The following is a 22,034-nucleotide window of genomic DNA, read 5'->3' as shown; positions in this document are numbered from 1 at the left end:
GACGTAAGCACAAGCGCAGTGATTACGCGGAGGTCGGGGAAACAGGAGAGCAGCCTAGTGCGCCGCGCTGGTTTCCGGAAGTGGCTGCTGTGGCGACATGCTTGCGGAGCTGGGTTTAATCGGGACCATAGGCGAAGATGATGAGGTGCCGGTGGAGCCAGAGACTGACTCCGAAGACCAGGAGGAGGAGGTATGAGCCGATCGGGGTGGGAGCGCGGCGGCGGGCAGCCGATGTCCTTGACTGCTTCCCTTCCCCGTGGTGCCTCAGGTCCCTGCCCCCAAGGGCTCAGCATCCTCTGCCAGGCCGGCAAGTGTCCCTGGGTCTCACCCGGACCCCCAGATCTTCCTCAGTTTGCTCGCCACTAGCTTTTCCTCACCTCCGCGCCTGTGCTCGTGCTATTCTGTGTCGCCTTGGTGAACTCAGTACCCATTCACTGAACTGATATTTAATCCAGGCGCTGTGTCATGGAGATCCAGAGAGAGAGTCAGTCCTGGTTCCTAGTCAAGGAGCCATGGTTATCCATGCGTTCATTAAGTCAGTATTCACTGACTACATGTGCTACACCTAGTGTTAAGCATTCAGGACACAGCAGTGAACAAGAAGGGCAAGGAACACCGCTCTCCTGAAGCTTATGTTGTGGTGGGGAGTTAGAGACATTAAACAGCATGGCAGTTAAAAAGGGACCGGTGTCACGAAAAGGTGCTCATCCTTTAAAGCTCCAGCTCAAGTGTTTTCCCCTCTGTGGCCTCATCTGCTTACTGACACCTCTGGTTTGGGTGTCCCTCGGCCTCTACAAATTCAGCTTTTCCAAAGCTGAACTCTGGTCTCCCTCACCCTCCCAACCTGCTTTATCTCAAGCCAGAAACCTTGGAGTTATCCAGCCTCTTTCCCCTCCAGTGTTCTGCAGGCTACCTCAGAAATCTCTCTTAAGCTTCTTTCTCCCTCAGTCCACATTGCTTCCACCCTAGTCCAGGACACACTGCCATCTTGTACCTGGATACCTACAATCCTAACATACCTGGTCTCTAACTGTTTCTCTTGTCGCCCCCCCTTCCCCCCAAGTGTATTTTCCACTTAGCAGCCAGAATCTTTTTGTTTCTTGAATGGAAAACTATCACAGAAATATTATCACTTATATGTGGAATCTAAAATACGACACAAATGAACATATCTACGGAACAAAAACAGACTCACAAATATAGGGAACAGACTTGTGGTTGCCAAGGGGGGGTGGGGGGAGGGAAAGACTGGGAGTGTGGGGTTAGCAGATGCAACCTATTATGTATAGGATGGATAAACAACAAGGTCCTACAGTATAGCACAGGGAACTATATTCAATACCCTGTGATAAACCATAATGAGAAAGAATATGAAGAAGAATATATATGTATAACTGAGTCACTTTGCTGTACAGCAGAAATTAAACACAACATTGTAAATCAACCATACTTCAATAAAAATTTTTTTAAAAATTGTCATAGAAAAGGACTGAAGGAAATATGGCAGATGATAATGCTAAACTTCAAGTTTAGCTTGAAGTGCTACACAATTACCGATTTAAACTAGGTACTGGAGAAATGAGATATAATCATTACTACTAATAAAGTTTAGGGTCAGAGTTCTTATGAAATTGTTTAACTCAAGTAAGAAAAAAAAATCAGTATAGCACTTTTTAGCTCTCAGGGTTTTTTCTTCTGTTTATCCTCCTGAAGCCATAGTTCAGCCAGTTCTCCTTCCTTTCCCATTTCCAAATGTATGAGTTAAAAAAATTTGTTGCTGTTGTTATTTATTTCTAACTTAATTGAATTGTGGTCAGAGAACAGAGTCTGTACAATATTGATTTCTTTGAACTTATTGAAGATTTGCTTAAAAGGAATACTATGTGATCAGTTTTTGCAACTATTCCACGTGTGCTTAGAAAGAATGTACGTGCTCTAGTGCAGTGTTCTCTATATGTTCATTGGAATAAAGCTTATTAATTGTGCTGTTCACATTTTCTATGGACTTACTCATTTTTTTTGTCTGCTTGATCTGTCAGTTATTGAGATGTGTTAAAATCTCCCAGGACAATTGTAGATTATTCTACTTCTTGTCATCTGTCAGCTTTTGCCTTGTATATTTCTGTTCTCTTATTGGGTACCCTCATTTCCTTCTTCTTTTTCCAGTGTTCTTTCATCTCAGTCCCATAGTCATCCTGCCTCTCCCTCTTCCCAGGGGCCCATTGTGCTGGGCAGAAAGCAGAAAGCCTTGCAGAAGAACCGCAGTGCCGATTTCAACCCTGACTTTGTTTTCACTGAGAAGGAGGGGATGTACGATGGCAGCTGGGCCATGGCTGATGTCATGAGCCAGCTCAAGAAGAAGGTGAGACTGACACAGATAGGCAGTTCCATGCCATAGGCTGTTAGGGTTGGACGGTGAGCTTCAGGGTCCAATGGTTTAGGAATGCCAAATGTTACATATAAATTGCTTAAAAAATGGACATAGCTATGTTACAATCGTCTATTTTCTAGGTATTCGCTCCTTGTTTTGAGTGTTAGAAAGAAACCTTTTTTATGTTGTTTTGTAACAAAAAACAATCTAGCAGCCATCCTCGGTAGTGGTGTTTTTGAAGGCTTGACTCTGCCCCACAGATACTATCACTCTTTGTCACTTGCCAGGTGATCTCATGTGGCCTTTCTCTTTAGGGTCCCTGGTTCCCACACATCACGGCCAAAACTGCCGTGAATGTCTCTGTCATCTGCTTGTTTGCCAAGACCCTGTGCTTTTCTTTGAATCTGGTTAACAAGCTAGAAGGTGCTTAAAAGTTATTTTCCATTTCACATGCTTCCGAGGGAAATACTGCCTGCTCAAGGCAGTTTAATCCAGACCCTGCTGGTCCTTGTTCTGTTTCAAATAAAACAGCATTGCCTTTTCAAAGTCATCTTGAGTGGGTTTTTTTTTTCCTTTTCATGTGTACTTCATGTAGTTACCGACTTGGTCTTATAGCGCTTACATTCTAGCAGGGTAGAAAATGACTAGACAAACAATTAAGCCGTTCCTTATGGCTGTGGTAAGCGCTGTAGCGGTTCGGGGTGCTTTGAGCGTGCATCAAGGGGGCCTGCCATTACCTCACCTTTTGAAAGTTTTAGCAAGATCCAGCGTTACCTGAATTTGCTCGCCTTTCAACAGTTTGATAGGCTACATTATGTCCAATGGGCAAGGGGAAGAGTTTTTCCAAGTAGCATTCAGATACAATGTGACATCTCTTGGTAACTGTATCATTCTCGATATTAAACACCGACAGTGTGGGTGTTCTTACTGGTTCCAGGTAATTTGAAGTTTTTTCACAAAAAGACCATTTATTTAATGGTTTTTTGTTTGCTTGTTTGTTTTGTTGTGAATAATCTATGGATTGATTAACCTGTCCAAGTACAGATGAGCTTTTTCTATATTTGACATCTGAGACCCTACCTTAAGAAGCCCTTTGCTTTATCTCTTTCCCATACGTATGTTTCTTTTTCATCTCTTTATTTTTATCTGTAGAGGGCAGCCACAACATTAGATGAGAAGATTGAGAAAGTTCGAAAGAAAAGGAAAACAGAGGTGAGTAAGCAAAGCAGTTACTTCTCTTTGTAGGTGAGCCCTGAGCTTTACTCTCAGCATAAAGTAAAGCTTTATGGGAGCTTTATGGGAGCATAATATTTTTCCCTTCCTTCCCTTCGCTTTCCCTTCACAGGTTCTGGATTTCCTGAAGTTTGTAGTCGCCTTGCTTTATTACAGTTTCTTTTTCTAGGGTAAAGAAGCCAAGTCTGGGAAGTTGGAGAAGGAGAAAGAAGCAAAGGAGGGCTCTGAACCGGAGGAGCAGGAAGACTTTGAAGGGAAAGACGAGGAAGCCACAGAAGATGAAGAATCAGAGACTGACTACTCATCAGCTGATGAGAACATCCTCACCAAAGCAGGTAGGCAATACTGTCAGAAATGGGGACAGGAAATTGGAGTGTTCGCTTTTACTTTGTAGGTTATCCTATGCTCTTCTACACAGTTAAATTTAAGATCTCTGGGTCGACCGCCTTTCTTTTTTTTTTTTTTAATTTTTTTCTTTTTTTAAATGAATTTATTTATTTATTGGCTGCGTTGGGTCTTCATTGCTGTGCACGGGCTTTCTCTAGTTGCGGTGAGCGGGGGCTACTCTTCATTGTGGTGCGCGGACTTCTCATTGCAGTGGCTTCTCTTGTTGTGGAGCACAGGCCCTAGAATGCGTGGGCTTCAGTAGTTGTGGTGCGCAGGCTCAGTAGTTGTGGCACACAGGCTTAGCTGTTCAGTGGCACATGGGCTCTTCCCGGACCAGGGTTCGAACCCGTGTCCCCGGCATTGGCAGGCAGATTCTTTAACCACTGTGCCACCAGGGAAGTCCCGACTTCTTTTCTTTTAGCTTCTCTCTCTTTTTTTTTTTTTTTTTTTTTTCCTGCGGTACGCGGGCTTCTCACTGTTGTGGCCTCTCCTGTTGCGGAGCACAGGCTCTGGACGCGCAGGCTGAGTGGCCATGACTCACGGGCCCAGCCGCTCCGCAGCACGGGGTATCTTCCCGGACCAGGGCACGAACCCGTGTCCCCTGCATCGGCAGGCAGACTCTCAACCATTGCGCCACCAGGGAAGCGCTAGCTTCTCTTTTTCCTTGGGAGTTTGGTAGGGTTGTTGTACTTTGCAGTCAGAGTTCACTCTTTTTCTTTTTCCTTTTCTTTTTTTTTTTTTTTTGGTCATGCCGCGAGGCTTGCGGGATCTTAGTTCCCCGAGCAAGGATCAAACCCAGGTACCAGCAGTGAAAGCGCCAAGTCCTAGCCACTGGACTGCCAGAGAATTCCCACGTTCACTCTTTTCCTCATCTCCAGCCCCACACAGCTGTTGACACTTCTATGACTCAAACTTATTTGGGGTGATAGGTCCCCCACCTCAGATGAGTCCAGCCACGTAGTAGGTGTTCCATTAATATTTCTTGCAGAAATGAGTGCTAAAGCGTCCTTATATAGCACAGTGGTTGGGAGTCTTGTCTCTGGAAGCTGCCAAGTTTGCTTCCTGTCTGACCTCAGGTGAGTGACTTACCTGCACGGCTGCACAGCCTCCTCTTCTGTGAGGCGACGCTGGTGACAGGAGCTCCCTCAGGTTGTTGCATGGATTCAGTGAGGTGTCCATCTACGTAATGCACTTAGGACAGTGTCTAGCAGACTGAGTGCTCAGGAAGTATGAGCCCTGATTATCAGCTCTCTTTTTCTCCATAGATACACTCAAAGTAAAGGAGCAGAAGAAGAAGAAGAAAGGACAGGTGAGCGTGGGCTTGGACAACAGTGTGCAGCTTGTTTTTACAACCTGAAAGAATTTTAAGGTCATTTAGTTCCCTTTTTGCTGAATTCTCATTCTGTCTTTTGATTTTCTGATGTAGGAAGCAGGAGGATTTTTTGAAGATGCATCTCAGTATGATGAAAACCTCTCATTCCAGGACATGAACCTTTCCCGCCCTCTTCTGAAGGTAGTGGCTTCTTTTGTCAACCATGGGATTCTTGCAGTCGCCCCGTAACCAGGCTGTCTGCCCTAAACTGGGCTCGTGGCCTCCCTGAACTCTGTTGTCCACACAGAGAACCCTCTTATGCAGAGGTTTTCGTCTTGGCCTGCACGGCCCTGCCCCTTCGGAGCCCCTCTGATGATGTCTCTCAGCAGCCATTCTGCTCTGGTCGCACTGGCCTCACTGGCCCTCACACAGGCCAGGCATCTTCTTCCTCAGGGCCTTCGTGCTTGCTGTTCCCACCACCTGGAAGATCGTTCCAGAAATCTGGTTGGGGTGCTCTTCGCCTCTTTCAGGATTCTACTCAGTATCCCCTGCTCAGTGAGACCTTCCCTGACAGCCCTTCTGTAAATTGCACTCATCCCCTCCCCATGCCCTTGCCAGCCCCCTTGACTGCTGTAGCTCTCTCCATAGCATTTATCTTCATATGACACTTGTTTGTTTTCGGCCTGTTTTTTCTACCAGATTCTAAGGGCAGGGTTGTTCCTTTTGTTTATTACTATATCCTCAGGGCCTAGATAAGTGACATACAGTAGGTGGATTGAATGACTGGGAGGGATTGAAACCTGTTTGGAAACCTGCCTTGTTTGTTTTGTGCTGAGACTCCCCCTCCTCTCCTCTCTGACCCTATCTTTTCTTTTTCTTCAGGCCATCACAGCCATGGGCTTCAAGGAGCCCACACTGATCCAGAAGGCATGCATACCTGTGGGTCTGTTGGGGAAGGACATCTGTGCCTGTGCAGCCACTGGGACAGGTAAAAAGGACAGGGACTTGGGGGTGGGGGAGGGAGAGGAGGAGGAAGAAGGAGGATGTGCAACATAGAATAGACTCTGGGTTGACTTACCAAAAGCCCACTTTGCTAAATATGCAAATATAAATTTTAATGCAATAACATTGTATATTCTGTGTAGTAACTTCCCTTTTAAAAAATATTAATATATATTTTTCTATTTTTTTTTAAATACTCTTTACTTTTTTTAAATAGGGTAGTCACAGGTTACAGGTTTCAGGTGATCTGGTGAAGATCATTTTTGTTTAATCCTATCAGGGTGTCTCTGTAACCATGACCTCCTGTCACTCCCATGATAAGCCCCTGTCATAGGAGTAAAGATTTTATAAAAGGGATGTTTATCACAACATTGTGTGTTAGTGCAGTTAATTATATAGTCATGTAATAGAATAGAATAGAAATAGTCATGTAATAAAATACGATGCAACCATTTTAAAAAAGTAGAGTACTTAAAGAAATAGGAAAATGTATGTTTTTTTTTAAAGGGAAGTTGCTAAACAATATATAGTGTTATTGAATTAAAATTAACATTTTTGTCCATTAAAAAAAGATTGGTAATATAGATACTGTTTTGGTAATGCTTACCTCTGGTTGGCTGAACTGTGGGTGATTTTTATTGCTTTTTTTTTTTATTTTGTATTTCCCAGATTTTTTACATTGACCATGTGATTGATTGATTGATTGATTTTTTTGTTTGTTTGTTTGTTTTGCGGTGTGTGGGCCTCTCACTGTTGCGGAGCATAGGCTCCGGATGCGCAGGCTCAGCGACCATGGCTTATGGGCCCAGCCGCTCCGCGGCATGTGGGATCTTCCCAGACCAGGGCACGAACCCGTGTCCCCTGCATTGGCAGGCGGACCCCCAACCACTGCACCACCAGGGAAGCCCAATTGATTGATTTTTAAAATTTATTTTATTTATTTATTTTTGGCTGTGTTGTTTCTTCATTGCTGCATGCGGGCTTTCTCTAGTTGCGGTGCGGGGGCTACTCTTTGTTGCAGCGCACAGGCTTCTCACTGCGGTGGCTTCTCTTGTTGCAGAGCACGGGCTCTAGCCATGAGGGCTTCAGTAGTTGTGGCAGGCAGGCTCAGTAGTTGTGGCTCGCGGGCTCTAGAGCGCAGGCTCAGTAGTTGTGGTACACGGGCTTAGTTGCTCTGCGGCATGTGGGATCTTCCCGGACCAGGGCTCGAACCTGTGTCCCCAGCATTGGCAGGTGGATTCTTAACCACTGTGCCACCAGGGAAGCCCTGACCATGTGATTTAAAATCAGAAAAAAAGTTTTATGAAAAATAAGTTGCTTCATTTCCCTCTGAGTAGATATGTAGGTTTTCTGTGTGCAGGTGAAAACCTGGACCTGGGAAGGACAGAAGCTTTTCTCATTTTGCTTTCCTGCTGCCCTTCCCTCCAGGTAAAACTGCAGCTTTTGCCCTTCCCGTCTTGGAGCGTCTGATCTACAAACCCCGCCAGGCTCCGATGACCCGTGTGCTGGTGCTGGTTCCCACCCGGGAACTGGGCATCCAGGTGCACTCCGTCACCAAGCAGCTGGCCCAGTTCTGCAGCATCACCACCTGCCTGGCTGTGGGTGAGTGTCTGGCTGAGGGCTGGCTGCCTCTGACAGAGTGTGGCACGGTGGAGGGGGGATGTGCACCACTGTCTGAGGGTGATGGGTGCAGGAAAGCCTTCATGTGATTGAAACCAGTTAAAAACCAGATGACGTTTTCACAGTAGATAGTGAGGGCGATGGGGAGGGCTTTGACTGAGGCTTCACCAGCCTTGCAAAACGAAACTTCAAAATGATGAAACAAATTTTTTCTTGATACTGAACAAATTTAGGATATAATTTTGTCTTGCATGAATAATGAATCAGATATTTATTGGGGCAGAATCTTTCTGATGATGTTATATGATAGTGTTATCTAACCTTCATTTTACCCTCCTTATGCAGTAGGAAATTGTAGGTGATTTAGAAAGATTATCAGTTTCTCAGCTGCATCTCTCAGTTGGTGGACGGTTGAATTGTTGTATTCTGAAGTGGCTTTGTGTCATCATCGTTTTAGATTTTTGCACTTGGCACAATTGTAATTAAATAATCTGTCTCTCCCACCATATCGTAAAATCTGCGCAAGTGGGGCCTCTGTCAGTCTCGTGCTCTGCCGTTTGCTCAGCATCTGCCGCGGGAGCTGGCAGGTAGCAGGGCTCAAGGCCGTACTGGTGGGTGACTCAGCTGGCTGCCTGGTGGGCTTTGCTTTTTGCAGGCGGCCTGGACGTGAAGTCTCAGGAAGCAGCCCTCCGGGCAGCGCCTGACATCCTCATCGCCACCCCGGGCCGGCTCATCGATCACCTCCACAACTGCCCTTCCTTCCACCTGAGCAGCATCGAAGTGCTCATCCTGGATGAGGCTGACAGGTACACCTGAAATGGTGGGGTCCCCAGGGCCACACCCCGGGGCGGGAACCTGCACTCTGCCTGGTCCTACCTGGCTCTGACCAGTTCAGCTGTTCACGTTTGAGCCTTTTTTTCCATCTTAGCCTGGATTATCCTGCTCTTTTTCTGTAATGTGATGGTTAAGAGGGAAGGCAAGTTAAATTCTGGCTCCACCGCTTCCTGAGATTGGGAAACGTTATTTAGAGTCTTAAAGCAAATCTTTTCTTGTTTGTAAGTGGGGGATAAGTACCCACCTCATGCTGTTGAAGATTCAAGGAGTAACTCCGGTATAGTGCCAGTGCATAGGGAGCATTCAACCGACAGCCTCGATTACTCTGCAGGCTCCCCCTCCTTCCCCGCTCCCTCCTCTTCCCTCCCTCCCTCTCTTCCTTCCTTTCTCTCATTCGTGTCTCATCTGCTCACCTCTTTCCTTCGTGACTCAACAGAATGAACTCTTAATGAACTGGACTGCTGTGGAGGTGGCAGGGTAAGGAGGCTGTTCAAGTTTACTCTCAAACTGAAGCATCTCCAAACTAACCAGGTCCTTAACCAAGTTTCTCATCCTCTGTGCCCCTCTCCCGCTTCCCATCCCACTGAAGGGCAACTCCAGCCTTCTAGTTGTTCAGGCCATATTCTCAGTGCCATTTTTGTCTCCTCATTTTCTCATCCCCCCAGGATATCCATTGGTAAATCCCATCCACACACTCCCACTTTGGGGCTTCTCTTCTGCATCGTTGTTCCCTCAGCTTGGAATGACCTCCTGTACCTCCTCAGGTTTCTGCTCCAGCTGTCACTTTGCTGGCCACTCTATAACAGTTCCTGGGACTTCCCTGGTGGTCCAGTGGTTAAGAATCCGCTTGCGGGCTTCCCTGGTGGCGCAGTGGTTGAGAGTCCACCTGCCGATGCAGGGGACACGGGTTCGTGCCCCAGTCTAGGAAGATCCCACATGCCGCGGAGCGGCTGGGCCCGTGAGCCATGGCCGCTCAGCCTGTGCGTCCGGAGCCTGTGCTCCGCAATGGGAGAGGCCACAACAGTGAGAGGCCCACGTACAGCAAAAAAAAAAAAAAAATAGAATCTGCTTGCCAATGCAAGGGACATGGGTTCGACCCCTGAAGATCCCACGTGCCGCAGAGCAACTAAGCCCATGCGCCACAACTGCTGAGCCTGCACGCCACAACTACTGAAGCCCGTGCACCTAGAGTCTGTGCTCCGCAACAAGAGAAGCCACCACGATGAGAAGCCGACGCACCACAATGAAGAGTAGCTACCGTTCACCGCAACTAGAGAGAAAAGCCTGTGTACAGCAACGAAGACCCGATGCAGCCCCCCAAAATAAATAAATAAATATTTTTAAAAAACAAAAAAAAAATAGTTCCTCCCTTCCCCCCACACCCCCGCCTCGTCCTTCCCTTCCTGCCTTATGTTCTCTGAGGTGCTACACCTCCTTGACCTCCCGCATTGTTACCTGAATGCTCGTGTGGTGGCTGTGTCCCTCTTCTCCCCAGAACTTCATGTTCGAGAAGGGCCGACTTTGTGTTTGTGTTGCCTGCTGCCACATCCCAGTGCCAGGGCCGTGTCTAGAATCTAGCAGGTGCACAATAGGTGTTGAATAACTGGTAGACTGCCTCCCACGAGCATTCTTGAGGCCTGAAGGAGGTAAAGGAGATCGTTCTAAGCCAAGGGAACATGATCTGATTTAGGTTTTAAATATCAAAAATATCAGTGTCTCAAAAGACCAAGAAAGGCTGTGGAAGTTTCAGACTGAGACCAAAGAGACACGACAACTAAAGGTGATACCTGTCCCTCAACTACAGCCTGAACTGGACAAGAAATACTGTAAAGGATTGGATGGGTTGAAAAAATTGGAGTCACAGTAATCTCACAGATGACTATTATCTGCAAAGAGAAAGAGGTTCCTTTCCTAGTGGAGAGTGGTAGACACCACTTCAACCAAGTGACCAAACTGCGATGCTGGAACAAACTGTCTATCTCCGGATGGAGTGAGAGTGAGGTGCACAGCTGCCCCCCACCCCGCTCCCAGCAATGATTGTTAAATCCAGTCACTGGGGAATAATTAGACATATTCAGAGTGTGAAAAAGGATGAGAGGACTTTGTAGACTAAGGGAGACTAAAGAGATGTGACAACCAAGTACAACGTAGGAACTGTCATTCCTGGACTAAAAAAATAAAAAGACAGCTCTAGAATGACGTTTGGGGGACAGTTAGGGAAAACTGAATGTACATTGTACTTTACTTTAGATATCATTCAGACACTTGAATTTCTCAGGTGTGGTAACGACATTGTGTTTATGTAGGAGAAAGTCACCGTTCTTAGGGAATGTGTGCTGAAATATTTAGGGGTCCGGTGTCATGATATCTGCAACTTAATAGCATATGATTCAGCAAAAGAAAAAAAAGAAAGACTAAGCAAATATAAAATGATAATGATAATTCTTGGTGAATCTTGGAAAAAGGGTAAAACAATGCTAATAAAATAAGTAAATAAATGAGCCTGAAACATAACCAATGACAGTATCGAAACATCATCTGTGCAGTGTTTTCTGTCCTTCATCGATACAGATGCAAGCCCAGTCCATTTCTCTTGATTCCTCCCCTCCCCTGCTTGCCAGGATGCTGGACGAGTACTTCGAGGAGCAGATGAAGGAGATCATCCGAATGTGTTCCCACCACCGCCAGACCATGCTCTTCTCAGCCACGATGACGGATGAGGTGGGCTGTAGGGAACAGAGGGACGGCGCAGAGGACCCCGGGCTGAGCGGGAGCCCCGGCTTGCCTCCCTCCCTGCCTCCTGACAGGCTGGTCAGTGCCCCTGCCTTTGTGCCTGGCAGGTGAAAGATCTGGCTTCTGTCTCCTTGAAGAATCCCGTCCGGATATTTGTGAACAGCAACACGGACGTGGCCCCCTTCTTGCGGCAGGAGTTCATCCGGATCCGGCCAAACCGGGAAGGGGACCGGGAAGCCATCGTGGCAGGTGAAAGCCCAGGGTGGGACTGAGCAGGGAGGGCTGCTCAGCTCCCCTGAGCTTCACACCGAAGTGTTGGTCTTTCCCCGGCGACTCCTCCATCCGGTCTCCCGTGCCCCAGCGTGTGGTACTGCTGTTCCTCTGCTCCACGAGTTCTTCCTCCCTTTCTTTCGTCGCTTCACCTCCCTTCCACCGTCCAGTCCTCTTTATGTCCTGCTGAACTCCTAGCCACTTCCCTCCAGCTGCCCCTCTGGCCCTTCATCCAGGCCACTACTGTGTCACCTGGATTGTTGCAGTGGCCTCTGACCTGGCCGTCTGCTTCCACCCTGTCCTGTGGAAGGTGCCTTCTCCACACTGCAGACCATTTAAAAGGATCATGTACAAACAAGCATTCGCTCCTGTTCCTTCGCTCTTTAAACCCCCTGGTGTCTTCCATTGCTCTTAGACTGAAATCCGTGCTCCCTAGCGAGTCCTGTAAGACCCCTGGACCTGCCCCGGCCTGCCCGGAGCCCCCGGCCTTGGTGCCTTAGCTCATGGCCCTCCAGCCACACCCGCCTGCTTTCGCTTTCTCAAACCCCCCAAGCTTTTGCTCTTTCCTCTGCCTGGAATCTTCCCCCAAATCTTCTCGTGGATGAGACTGCCTTGTCATTCAGCCTAATGTCACCTCCTCAGAGAGGCCAGCCCTGAAGCTGCCGCATCTTCTCTTCATTCTCTCACGGCATTTACCGCCCTTGAGAATTGGGACTCGGCCTCTCCGTCTCTGCCCTGGAGTGGGAGCTCCCCAAGGCAGGGGCCTCACCTGCCACCCCCGAACCAGGCACAGCAGCCGCTTTGCAGGCGAGGAGGGAGGACGTGCTGGAGGCAGCCACCCGCTCACTCTTCTCTCCCTGGCAGCTCTGTTGATGAGAACCTTCACCGACCACGTGATGCTGTTCACGCAGACCAAGAAGCAGGCCCACCGCATGCACATCCTCCTGGGGCTGATGGGGCTGCAGGTGGGCGAGCTCCACGGCAACCTGTCACAGACGCAGCGGTTGGAGGCCCTCCGGTAAAGTTTCGGGGGCTGAGGCTCCCACCCATCCTTCAGAGGGGGCTCTGTTCATTCCAGAGACGGAAAGTACCCTCCAGAGGTCATGTGTGAGTGGTACCAGGGGATACAGTACAGTTCCCCACTTCACAAATTCTAGCCTAACCATTCTAAGGTCAGGTCTTAGAGACATTCAGAACTCTGACTTTGTACAAAATGATACTCTTGCCCCAGGATTTGAGCGTGGGAGCTGCTGAGCGGGGTCACAGCAGGAAATTGACTTGGGATGATGCAGCACACACTCTGATCTCTGCAGCCTTTCCAGAGCAGGGGACATACCCAGGTCTGCTAGAATGAGATCCTGAAGCAAATCCATTCGTATTTCTTGAGCACTTACCTTGTCAGGCCCTGTGCTTTTCCACGTGGTTTCTTGTTTAACTCTCGCAGAATCGAGTCAGCTTGGTAGGCAAGGAGGAACCCTTTAGGACTCTCCACTGGTCCTTATTCACACAGGCAGCTGACAGTTGTTTCTTAAAGGCTGTTTTCAATGCTGAGGCACTTGCCTCTGCTCCGTGTTATAGTCTAGCTCTGTGGTTCCCAAGCTTCTCTATTTATAGGAATTGCTGTTTAAAGTGGTATACACAAAACTACATTTGCTCTATGTCGTGGGATGTTTGGGGGGCATGTGAGTGTCGTTAGGCTGACACTTAGGATCTGTCTCCACTGTGATGGTCTGTACTCTGCTGCTTGACTCCAGAAGGGTTTGTGTTCTCTTCGCTGGCTCAGGCTTCTGCAGAGTATTGACTGGGGTCAGGTATTCAGAGGAACATGTTTGTGGCTGTTTCCAGGCGCTTTAAGGATGAACAGATTGACATCCTCGTGGCCACAGATGTAGCAGCCCGTGGACTTGACATCGATGGGGTCAAAACGGTGAGCAGGCCCCATCTTCCTTGAGTTTTTGCTGGGAGTCCTTTTGCCTCCTCACGTCCCCCTCTCCCCGCCGACTCCCAGGTCTGACTGATGCTTAACTTTGGCCTTCCAGGTCATCAACTTCACGATGCCCAACACCATCAAGCATTATGTCCACCGGGTGGGGCGAACAGCTCGTGCCGGCCGGGCCGGGCGCTCAGTCTCTCTGGTGGGAGAGGAGGAGCGGAAGATGCTGAAGGAGATCGTGAAGGCTGCCAAGGCCCCCGTGAAGGCCCGGACGCCGCCCCAGGGTGAGCAGGCGTCAGTGCCACGGCTCAGGGCGGTTCGGGTGGGTGGGGGAGCATCCTAGCTCAGACCCCGAAGGACGGGGCAGCGGGCAGAGGGTAATGGGTGAGAGCAGGCGCTTTGCAGTTAGGAGCCAGATTTGAATCCCAGCTCTGCCACTTCCTTGCTGAGGGGCCCCGGGCAGGTCTCCCCTTGCCTCTCTGGGCTTCATTCTCTCTGTGTGTGAAAGGGACTGAGGAGAGACTTGTGCCCCAAGTGCTTAGTCATAGGTATTCGCCAGCCTTTGGGAAGAGAAGGCCTCTTTTTTTTTTTTTTTGCGGTACGCGGGCCTCTCACTGTTGTGGCCTCTCCCGTTGCGGAGCACAGGCTCTGGACACGCTGGCTGAGCGGCCATGGCTCATGGGCCCAGCCGCTCCGCGGCATGTGGGATCTTCCCGGACCGGGGCACGAACCCGCGTCCCCTGCATCGGCAGGTGGACTCTCAACCACTGCGCCACCAGGGAAGCCCAAGAAGGCCTCTTAAGGCACCACCCCCACTAACCCTTCACCACTTCCTCTTGGTGGGGGCCCCGGATGGGGAGGAAGTCAGCACTTACTCTTTTCGTATATCTTTCATTCCTTTTTTACTCATCTGTAGCGGTCATATAATGCACATCGTTAAAAAAATTTTTTTTTAAGTTACAAAAGTAATATGTATTCAGTGTTGGAAAAAAGTAAATCAAATAAGAGTAAAAATGTAATTGTATGTGAAAGAGCTCACCACTCACAGCATTTAGATACACATCTTTTCAAGACCTTTTTTTCCATTCATAGGTCTTTTTTTTTTCCTTTCATTTAAAAAAATTTCATTTAATTCATTCAGTCTATTGCTGTTTGTTGTATTCTAAGTATTGGGGATACAGCAGGAAACAAAACAGCTGACACTGTTGGGAAAAAGACACAATAAATAAGCTAATTGTAGGTGTGATTGAGAACGACAGGAGAAGTGCCTACTTTAGAAAAGCTGCTGAGAAAAGGCCTCTGACAGATGGCATTTGAGCCGAGTCCCGGATGACAAGAATGAGATGGCTGTGGGTGGTCTGGGGACAGAGTGTGCCAAGCACGGAAAACCAGGGCAAAGCCTCAGAGACAGGAACACACTTGATGTGGGAGTAGAAGACAGGGAGGGCCAGAGGCCCGAGGCCTGTGAGCAAGGGGTAGGCAGAGGTCAGAGAGGTAGGCAAGGGCCATGCTGAGGAGTTTGGAATTTATTCCACGAGCATCAGGAAGCCTTTGGGGAGGTGTTAAGCAGAGCAGCCACACATAAAAAACCCCCCAAAAACCCAGTTTTCTGCGTCACTAAATACCCATCTGAGGGCTTCCCTGGTAGCGCAGTGGTTAAGAATCTGTCTGCCAATGCAGGGGACATGGGTTCGAGCCCTGGTCAGGGAAGACCCCACATGCCGCGGAGCAACTAAGCTCATGCGCTGCAACTACTGAGCCTGCGCTCTAGAGCCCGCGAGCCACAACTACTGAGGCCGCATGCCAGGACTACTGAAGCCTGTGTGCCTAGAGCCCGTGCTCCACAGCAAGAGAAGCCACCGCAATGAGAAGCCCAAGCGCAGCAATGAAGACCCAACACAGCCAAAAATAAATAAATAAATAATTAAAGAAAAATCGCCATCTGCGTTGTTTGCATCAGCTACACCATGTTCATCCTTATTTTAAAATCTTTTTCATTCTTTTCCCCTGAGATGTCATCCTCAAATTCCGGGACAAGATTGAGAAAATGGAGAAGGATGTGTATGCAGTTCTGCAGTTAGAGGCTGAAGAAAAAGAGATGCAAAAGTCAGAAGCCCAGGTGAGGCTGTGAGGAGCGCTCTGGTCCACATGCTGCTTAGTAAGCAGACTGCATGGGCCCCGGCTGGTCTGCCTTCTGATATGCTGTGTCTGCCAAACATATCATCAGAGCCCCAAGTATTTACAGGCAGTGGCTTCCTGCAGCCACCATGTTCTGTATTATCAGATGTAGGTTTCATGGCAGGCATCCTTTTGCTGTCCCCACAGATCAACACAGCACAGCGGCTCCTGGAGAAAGGGAAGGGGGCACCAAACCCTGAGCCTGAAAGGAGCTGGTTCCAGACCAAAGAAGAGAGGAAGAAGGAAAAAAGTATGTTGGGGAGGTTCCTCAAAAAGCTAAACATAGAATTACCATCAGGCCCAGCAATTCCACTCCTAGGTCTATACCCCAAAGAACAGAAAACAGGGACTCAAACAGATACTTGTATGCCAGTATTCATTGAAGCATTATTCACAATAGCCAAAGGGTGGAAACAACCATGTTCATCAGCAGATGAATGGATACACAGAATGTGGTAGGTACATACAATGGGATATTAATTCAGCCATAATGAAGTTCTGGTACATGCCATAAGGATGAACCTTGGAAACATGCTAAGTGAAATAATCCAGACAAAGGGACACATCTTTATGATTCCATTTATAATAGGTACCTAGATAGGCAAATGCATAGACACAGAAAGTAGAATAGAGATTACCAGGAGCCATGGGGAAGCTCTAATGGTAATAGAGCTTCTGTTTGGGATGATGAAAAAGTTTTAGAAACAGATAATGGTGATGATTGTACAATATTGTGAATGTCATTAATGCTACCGAATTGTACACTAAAGAATGGGTAAAATGGCAAACTTTGTTATATATATTTTGCCACAATTTAGAAACGGTAAGTCAGAAAGATATTTAGATATATATATTCCCTTTTCTCTCCCTTTAAAAAACAAACAAATTCACATTGTCTACACCTTGCTTTTTTCAATGAATTTTGTAGTTTGGAGATCATTTTATATAGGCACATATATAGCTGCCTTTTCTTGATTTCAGTGGCTATGTGGTCTTCCATCACATAGGTGGATTATAGTTTATTTTAATTAGTTCCCCACTGAGGGACATTGAGGTTGTTTCCAATCTTTTGCTATTATAAACAAGTGATGTAGTAGATAGCTATACAGATGCCCTTTCACAATTAAGCAAGCATATTTGATTTACAAGGTAAGTTCCAAAAAGTGAAATTGTAGGTCAGAGGCTATGTGTATTCATTATTTTGTTAGGGATTGCAAAATTACCCTCCAAAGAGGTAGTACCAGCATTTAAGAAATACTGTCTGTATTTGATGGGACAAAAAATTAAGGTGATGTATGTTAAGTTTCTGTGTTATAAATAGAGTTATAACTATATTGTGGGAAGGGGTGGGAAGTATATCTTTCATAATATGAGGCAGATATATAATGAATGTCTCAAGTAGATTAGTTAAGAAATAGTGGAACCAGCAGGTTATTTAGTGAGATGGAGGTAACTGCCAGGAGAGGAAGTGACTGCTGCTTTTCATTTTAAGCCCTTAAATGTATCACTTTTAAGTATGTACACTTCTTTTTTTTTTTTTTTTTGCGGTACCTGGGCCTCTCACTGTTGTGGCCCCTCCCATTGCGGAGCACAGGCTCCGGATGCGCAGGCTTAGTGGCCATGGCTCATGGGCCCAGCCGCTCCACGGCATGTGGGATCTTCCTGGACCGGGGCACAAACCCGCGTCCCCTGCATCGGCAGGCGGACTCCCAACCACTGTGCCACCAGGGAAGCCCAAATATGTACACTTCTTATTGTAAGTTTAAAAAAAGATTTTATGAAATGGTACCTGGACTCTTGTGCTCTCTTCTCATCCCAGTTGCCAAGGCTCTGCAGGAGTTTGACTTAGCCATAAGAGGAAAGAAGAAAAGGAAGAAGTTTATGAAGGATGTCAAGAAAAAGGGGGAGATGACAGTGAGTAGCCTCCCCTTTGGAGTTGGGTCCCTGCCTGAGGATGTGGGTCAAGGCTGCCAGGTCTGTTCCACACTTACATGTCATCCTCTCCCCAGGCAGACGAAAGGTCCCAGTTTGAAATCCTCAAGGCACAGATGTTCGCTGAGCGGCTGGCCAAGAGGAACCGCAGAGCCAAGCGGGCCAGAGCAATGCCCGAGGAGGAGCCAGCGAGGGGCCCTGGTAGGCAGATGGGGAACCTGAAGGAGCTGGTAGGAAGGCTCTGCCTGAAACCTGGGCTTGTGGTCAGGGACAAAAGGGGAGGGATGATGATAAGAGCCCACACTTTTTGACTAATGAGTATGTAGGTGTGTACAGCTGTCCTTTATTGGCTCCAAGGGGTGAAGTGACCCCATGTTTAGTAGCATTTGAACACAAGCCTTTCTGATTCTGGAGCCTAAATCCTTACCAGCTGCTGCTTGAAGGAATGGGTTAGGGTGGAATGAGGGGAAGATGTTTTCAGCCCATTTTATGTTTACATGGTCCATTCCACCTTTGGACTCTGCAGGCATCCTTTGGAGTGGTTCTTCACACCTGGTACTTGTGATTCCTTATCTCTTTTCTGCTGGGATCTGATGTCTTGCTTCCATGTCAAAACATCAGGCCAGAGCATCCACTGAACTTGGAACCATTACCTTGAGCTTAAGGGGATTTAGGAGCTTGGGACAAAAAGGCCATATCTAACCCATTCTCTCTGTGCACAGCAAAGAAGCAAAAGCAGGTGAAGAAATCTGTATTTGACGAAGAACTCACCAACACAAGCAAGAAGGCCCTGAAACAGTATCGAGCTGGGTAGGGTTTTAAGTCATCATGGAGCTCTTGGTATTCTGATGAAAGCTATGAATCTTCTCCCTCCTTCCTTCCCCACTCCCAATTCTCATATACCTACAGCTTTATAATGCAGGCATGCCTCATTTTATTGTATTTTGCTTTATTGCACTTCGCTTTTTGCACTTCGCAGATATTGCAGTTTTTACAAGTTGAAGGTTTGTGGCAACCCTGCGTTGTCAGATGATGGTTAGCCTTTTTTTAGCAACAGAGTATTTTTATTTTTTAAATTTTTATTTATTTATTTTCTGGCCGCACCACACACTTGCAGGATCTTAGTTCCCCGACCAGGGATCGAACCTGGGTCCCAGCAGTGAAAGTGCGGAGTACTAACCACTGGACCACCAGGGAATTCCCAGCAATAGAGTATTTTTAAATTAAGATATGTGCATTGTTTTTCTTTTTAGATGTAATGCTATTGCACACTTTATTAAGACACTATAGTATAGTGTAAACGTAACCGTTACATGCATTGGGAAACCACTAAATCCGTGTGACTTGCTTTATTGTGATACTCACTTTATTGCAGTCGTCTGGAGCCAAACCCTCAATATCTTTGAGGTCTGCCTGTATATAATTTTAAGGGCTCCTGTCTGTCCCCTTCCCCGCCAGCCCATCTGTGGATTCCCAGGGTGAGAGTAAGAGAAGTGTTAAGGCCCTCCTGCCTTGGAGGTGAAATAGCACATTTTTGGTTCAGAAATAGAGCTTTCTCTCAGGGGAGTGATAGAACCCCAAAGAAAGGATTCTGGTGTGCTCTTGGGAATGTGCTTTCCTCCTCATATCCTCTGGGCTGGGGTTGGTGGCTGGGTAAACTAAGTTACCCCAGCAGTTTTATTACATACACAAGAAGGAAGAGCCTCTTCGTCTTGTTTTAGTGCTGGGCCCTGACTTCCATAAACCCATATTATCAGGTGGAAGAACACAGACTTAGAACCTCAGGCCCTGAAAATGACACATCTGTGGTGCTGCTGCTTTGTGTGGGAGCTGGTAGGATGGGGGGTGAAACATTACCTGCTTGTCCAATATTTTGCCGTCTTCTCTCATTCACAGCCCCTCCTTTGAAGAAAGAAAACAATTGGGCTTGCCCCACCAGAGACGAGGAGGAAACTTTAAATCTAAATCCAGGTAATGTTTATAGTTCTGGAGGACCAGAGGCTATGAGTGGGGTTGGAGAGGAAAGCTTTCCTGGGAAAGGAGCTTCTCCTTCCTCTTTCTGGTCTTAGCGTTGGTCTTTACTCTGCTCATTTTCTTCATAGGTACAAGAGGAGGAAGTAGCCGTGGTGGCCTGAAGAAGTTCATGGGGCGGCTCTTAGATCCCTTCTTTGTGGGAAGTCATCCCGGTTTGGTCTCTCTTTTCTGTTTGTAAAAAAATTATTTAAAACTTTAATACATCTTTGTCATTTGTACATTAAAGAAACGGAAAAGTTGGGGGTGGTGGTGGTACATAGCTGTTTCCTAAGCATCCTAAGCATCCTTGTCAGCAAAGGTTCTTTCCCGTTTTTTTTTTTTTTTTTTTTTTTTTTTTTGCGGTACGCGGGCCTCTCACTGCTGTGGCCTCTCCCGTTGCGAAGCACAGGCTCTGGACGCGCAGGCTCAGCAGCCATGGCTCACGGGCCCAGCCGCTCCGCGGCATGTGGGATCTTCCCGGACCGGGGCACGAACCCGTGTCCCCTGCATCGGAAGGCGGACTCTCAACCACTGCGCCACCAGGGAAGCCCCAAGACTCCTTTCTTGATTAGCTTTCACATAAAGAAAATACTAGGGGGCTTCCCTGGTGGCGCAGTGGCTGAGAATCTGCCTGCCAGTGCAGGGGACACGGGTTCAGGCCCTGGTCCAAGAAGATCCCACATGCCGTGGAGCAACTAAGCCTGTGTGCCACAACTACTGAGCCTATGCTCTAAGAACCCGCAAGCCACAACTACTGAGCCTGCAAGCCACAACTGCTGAAGCCCGCACGTCTAGAGCCCGTGCTCCACAACAAGAGAAGCCACCACAATGAGAAGCCGCATGCAACAACAAAGAGTAGCCCCCGCTCGCCGCAACTAGAGAAAGCCCGCACGCGGCAATGAAGACCCAACGCAGCCAAAAATAAACTAATTAGAAAAAGAAAATACCAAATGGAAGAAGTATTTTTGGGAGGCTGAAGAGACCAGTCTAATTATATATCTTATCCTGTCTCTTCCCTCCATAGCACAGTCTACGTCGTCTGCTAGCTTGGCACTGCCATATATGCTTGGTATGCATCTCTATGCTTGTAGAGGAGCTGGGTGTGGAATAAGGATATTCGTGCTAGAAGTTCTGTCAATGTCCTAAAACAAAAAGCTGTCATCTATTGAGCACCAGCCGTGCGCCAGACATTTCTGTGTACTGAGCACTGTTTCATTCAGTTCACTACAGCCCTATGAGGCAGGTACTGTTATCCCCATTTTGCAGATAAAGAAACAGAGGCTTAGAAAGATGGAGTAAGTTTCCAAAATTGCACAGTTGGGAATTCAAGTTTTTGAAATCATGGTATATCTCAACCTATACCTTTACTATGGTGTGGAAGTGCTACTGGAGAGACGGAAGCTCAAAGGGGACAGAAAGGGTACCACATAGGGGCTTACCTGGTGGTCCAGTGGCTAAGACTGCGCTTCCACTGCACGGGGCACAGTTTTGATCCCCAGTAGGGGGACTAAGATCCTGTATGCCATGCGGCACGGCCAAAAAAACCCAGAAAAGGGTACCAGATAAATTAGCTCTTTGTTGCAAAAAAACAGGTTGTACCCTGTAGAATGGTGGTTCTCATCCTTTTCTGAATCACAGGTCCCTTTGACAATTAGATTGAAAGCCAGAGGACGCTCCTTGGGAAAATTGTGATTGTAGTTTATGTCATAATTTTAAGCAGTACACAGACCTTTTTCTTTCAGCTCAAAAATTATTATCCAGTAGCATATACCCTCAAGATTAGAGTATGTTTAACGCTATTCATTTAGGCTGTACCTAAAAGTTGCCAACAGAGGGTTCCAGTTCAGTAAATACTGGCACACACACAAGATGGAGACCAGGGATTGAACCCGTGCCCCACGGAGTGGAAGCACAGAGTCTTAACCACCGGACTGCCAGGGCAGTCCCAGACTCACCGTTTTGTTCTTGTTTTTGCGGTACGCGGGCCTCTCACTGTTTTGGCCTCTCCCGTTGCGGAGCACAGGCTCCGGTCGCGCAGGCTCAGTGGCCATGGCTCACGGGCCCAGCCACTCTGCGGCATGTGGGATCTTCCCGGACCAGGGCACGAACCCGCGTCCCTTGCATCAACAGGCGGACTCTCAACCACTGCGCCACCAGGGAAGCCCAGAGTCACCGTTTTTACATGCTTACAGAAAGATCCCCAAGCTAGATCGTTA

The 22,034-nt window shown here is 47.6% G+C and overlaps 1 protein-coding gene across 1 annotated transcript; it reads left to right on the top strand.

Moving 5' to 3' along the window:
- Positions 1 to 32: 32 nt before the first annotated feature.
- On the top strand, positions 33 to 20,329 carry DDX27 (DEAD-box helicase 27). Its single transcript, XM_079944464.1, has 21 exons — positions 33 to 190; positions 2,216 to 2,362; positions 3,524 to 3,583; positions 3,774 to 3,939; positions 5,257 to 5,300; positions 5,418 to 5,504; positions 6,186 to 6,291; positions 7,734 to 7,907; positions 8,581 to 8,731; positions 11,381 to 11,480; positions 11,600 to 11,741; positions 12,627 to 12,780; positions 13,608 to 13,689; positions 13,802 to 13,979; positions 15,708 to 15,814; positions 16,021 to 16,123; positions 17,693 to 17,787; positions 17,883 to 18,006; positions 18,528 to 18,615; positions 19,702 to 19,776; positions 19,908 to 20,329. The coding sequence occupies exons 1-21, from the start codon at positions 98 to 100 to the stop codon at positions 19,924 to 19,926; spliced, it is 2,295 nt and encodes a 764-aa protein (XP_079800590.1). The 5' UTR covers positions 33 to 97; the 3' UTR covers positions 19,927 to 20,329.
- Positions 20,330 to 22,034: the final 1,705 nt, after the last annotated feature.

This window comes from Stenella coeruleoalba, assembly GCF_951394435.1.
Source record: "Stenella coeruleoalba genome assembly, chromosome: 15".
NCBI lineage: Eukaryota > Metazoa > Chordata > Mammalia > Artiodactyla > Delphinidae > Stenella > Stenella coeruleoalba.
Note: the sequence above shows the minus strand (reverse complement) of the source record. Positions and strands in the feature narration are given on the sequence as shown.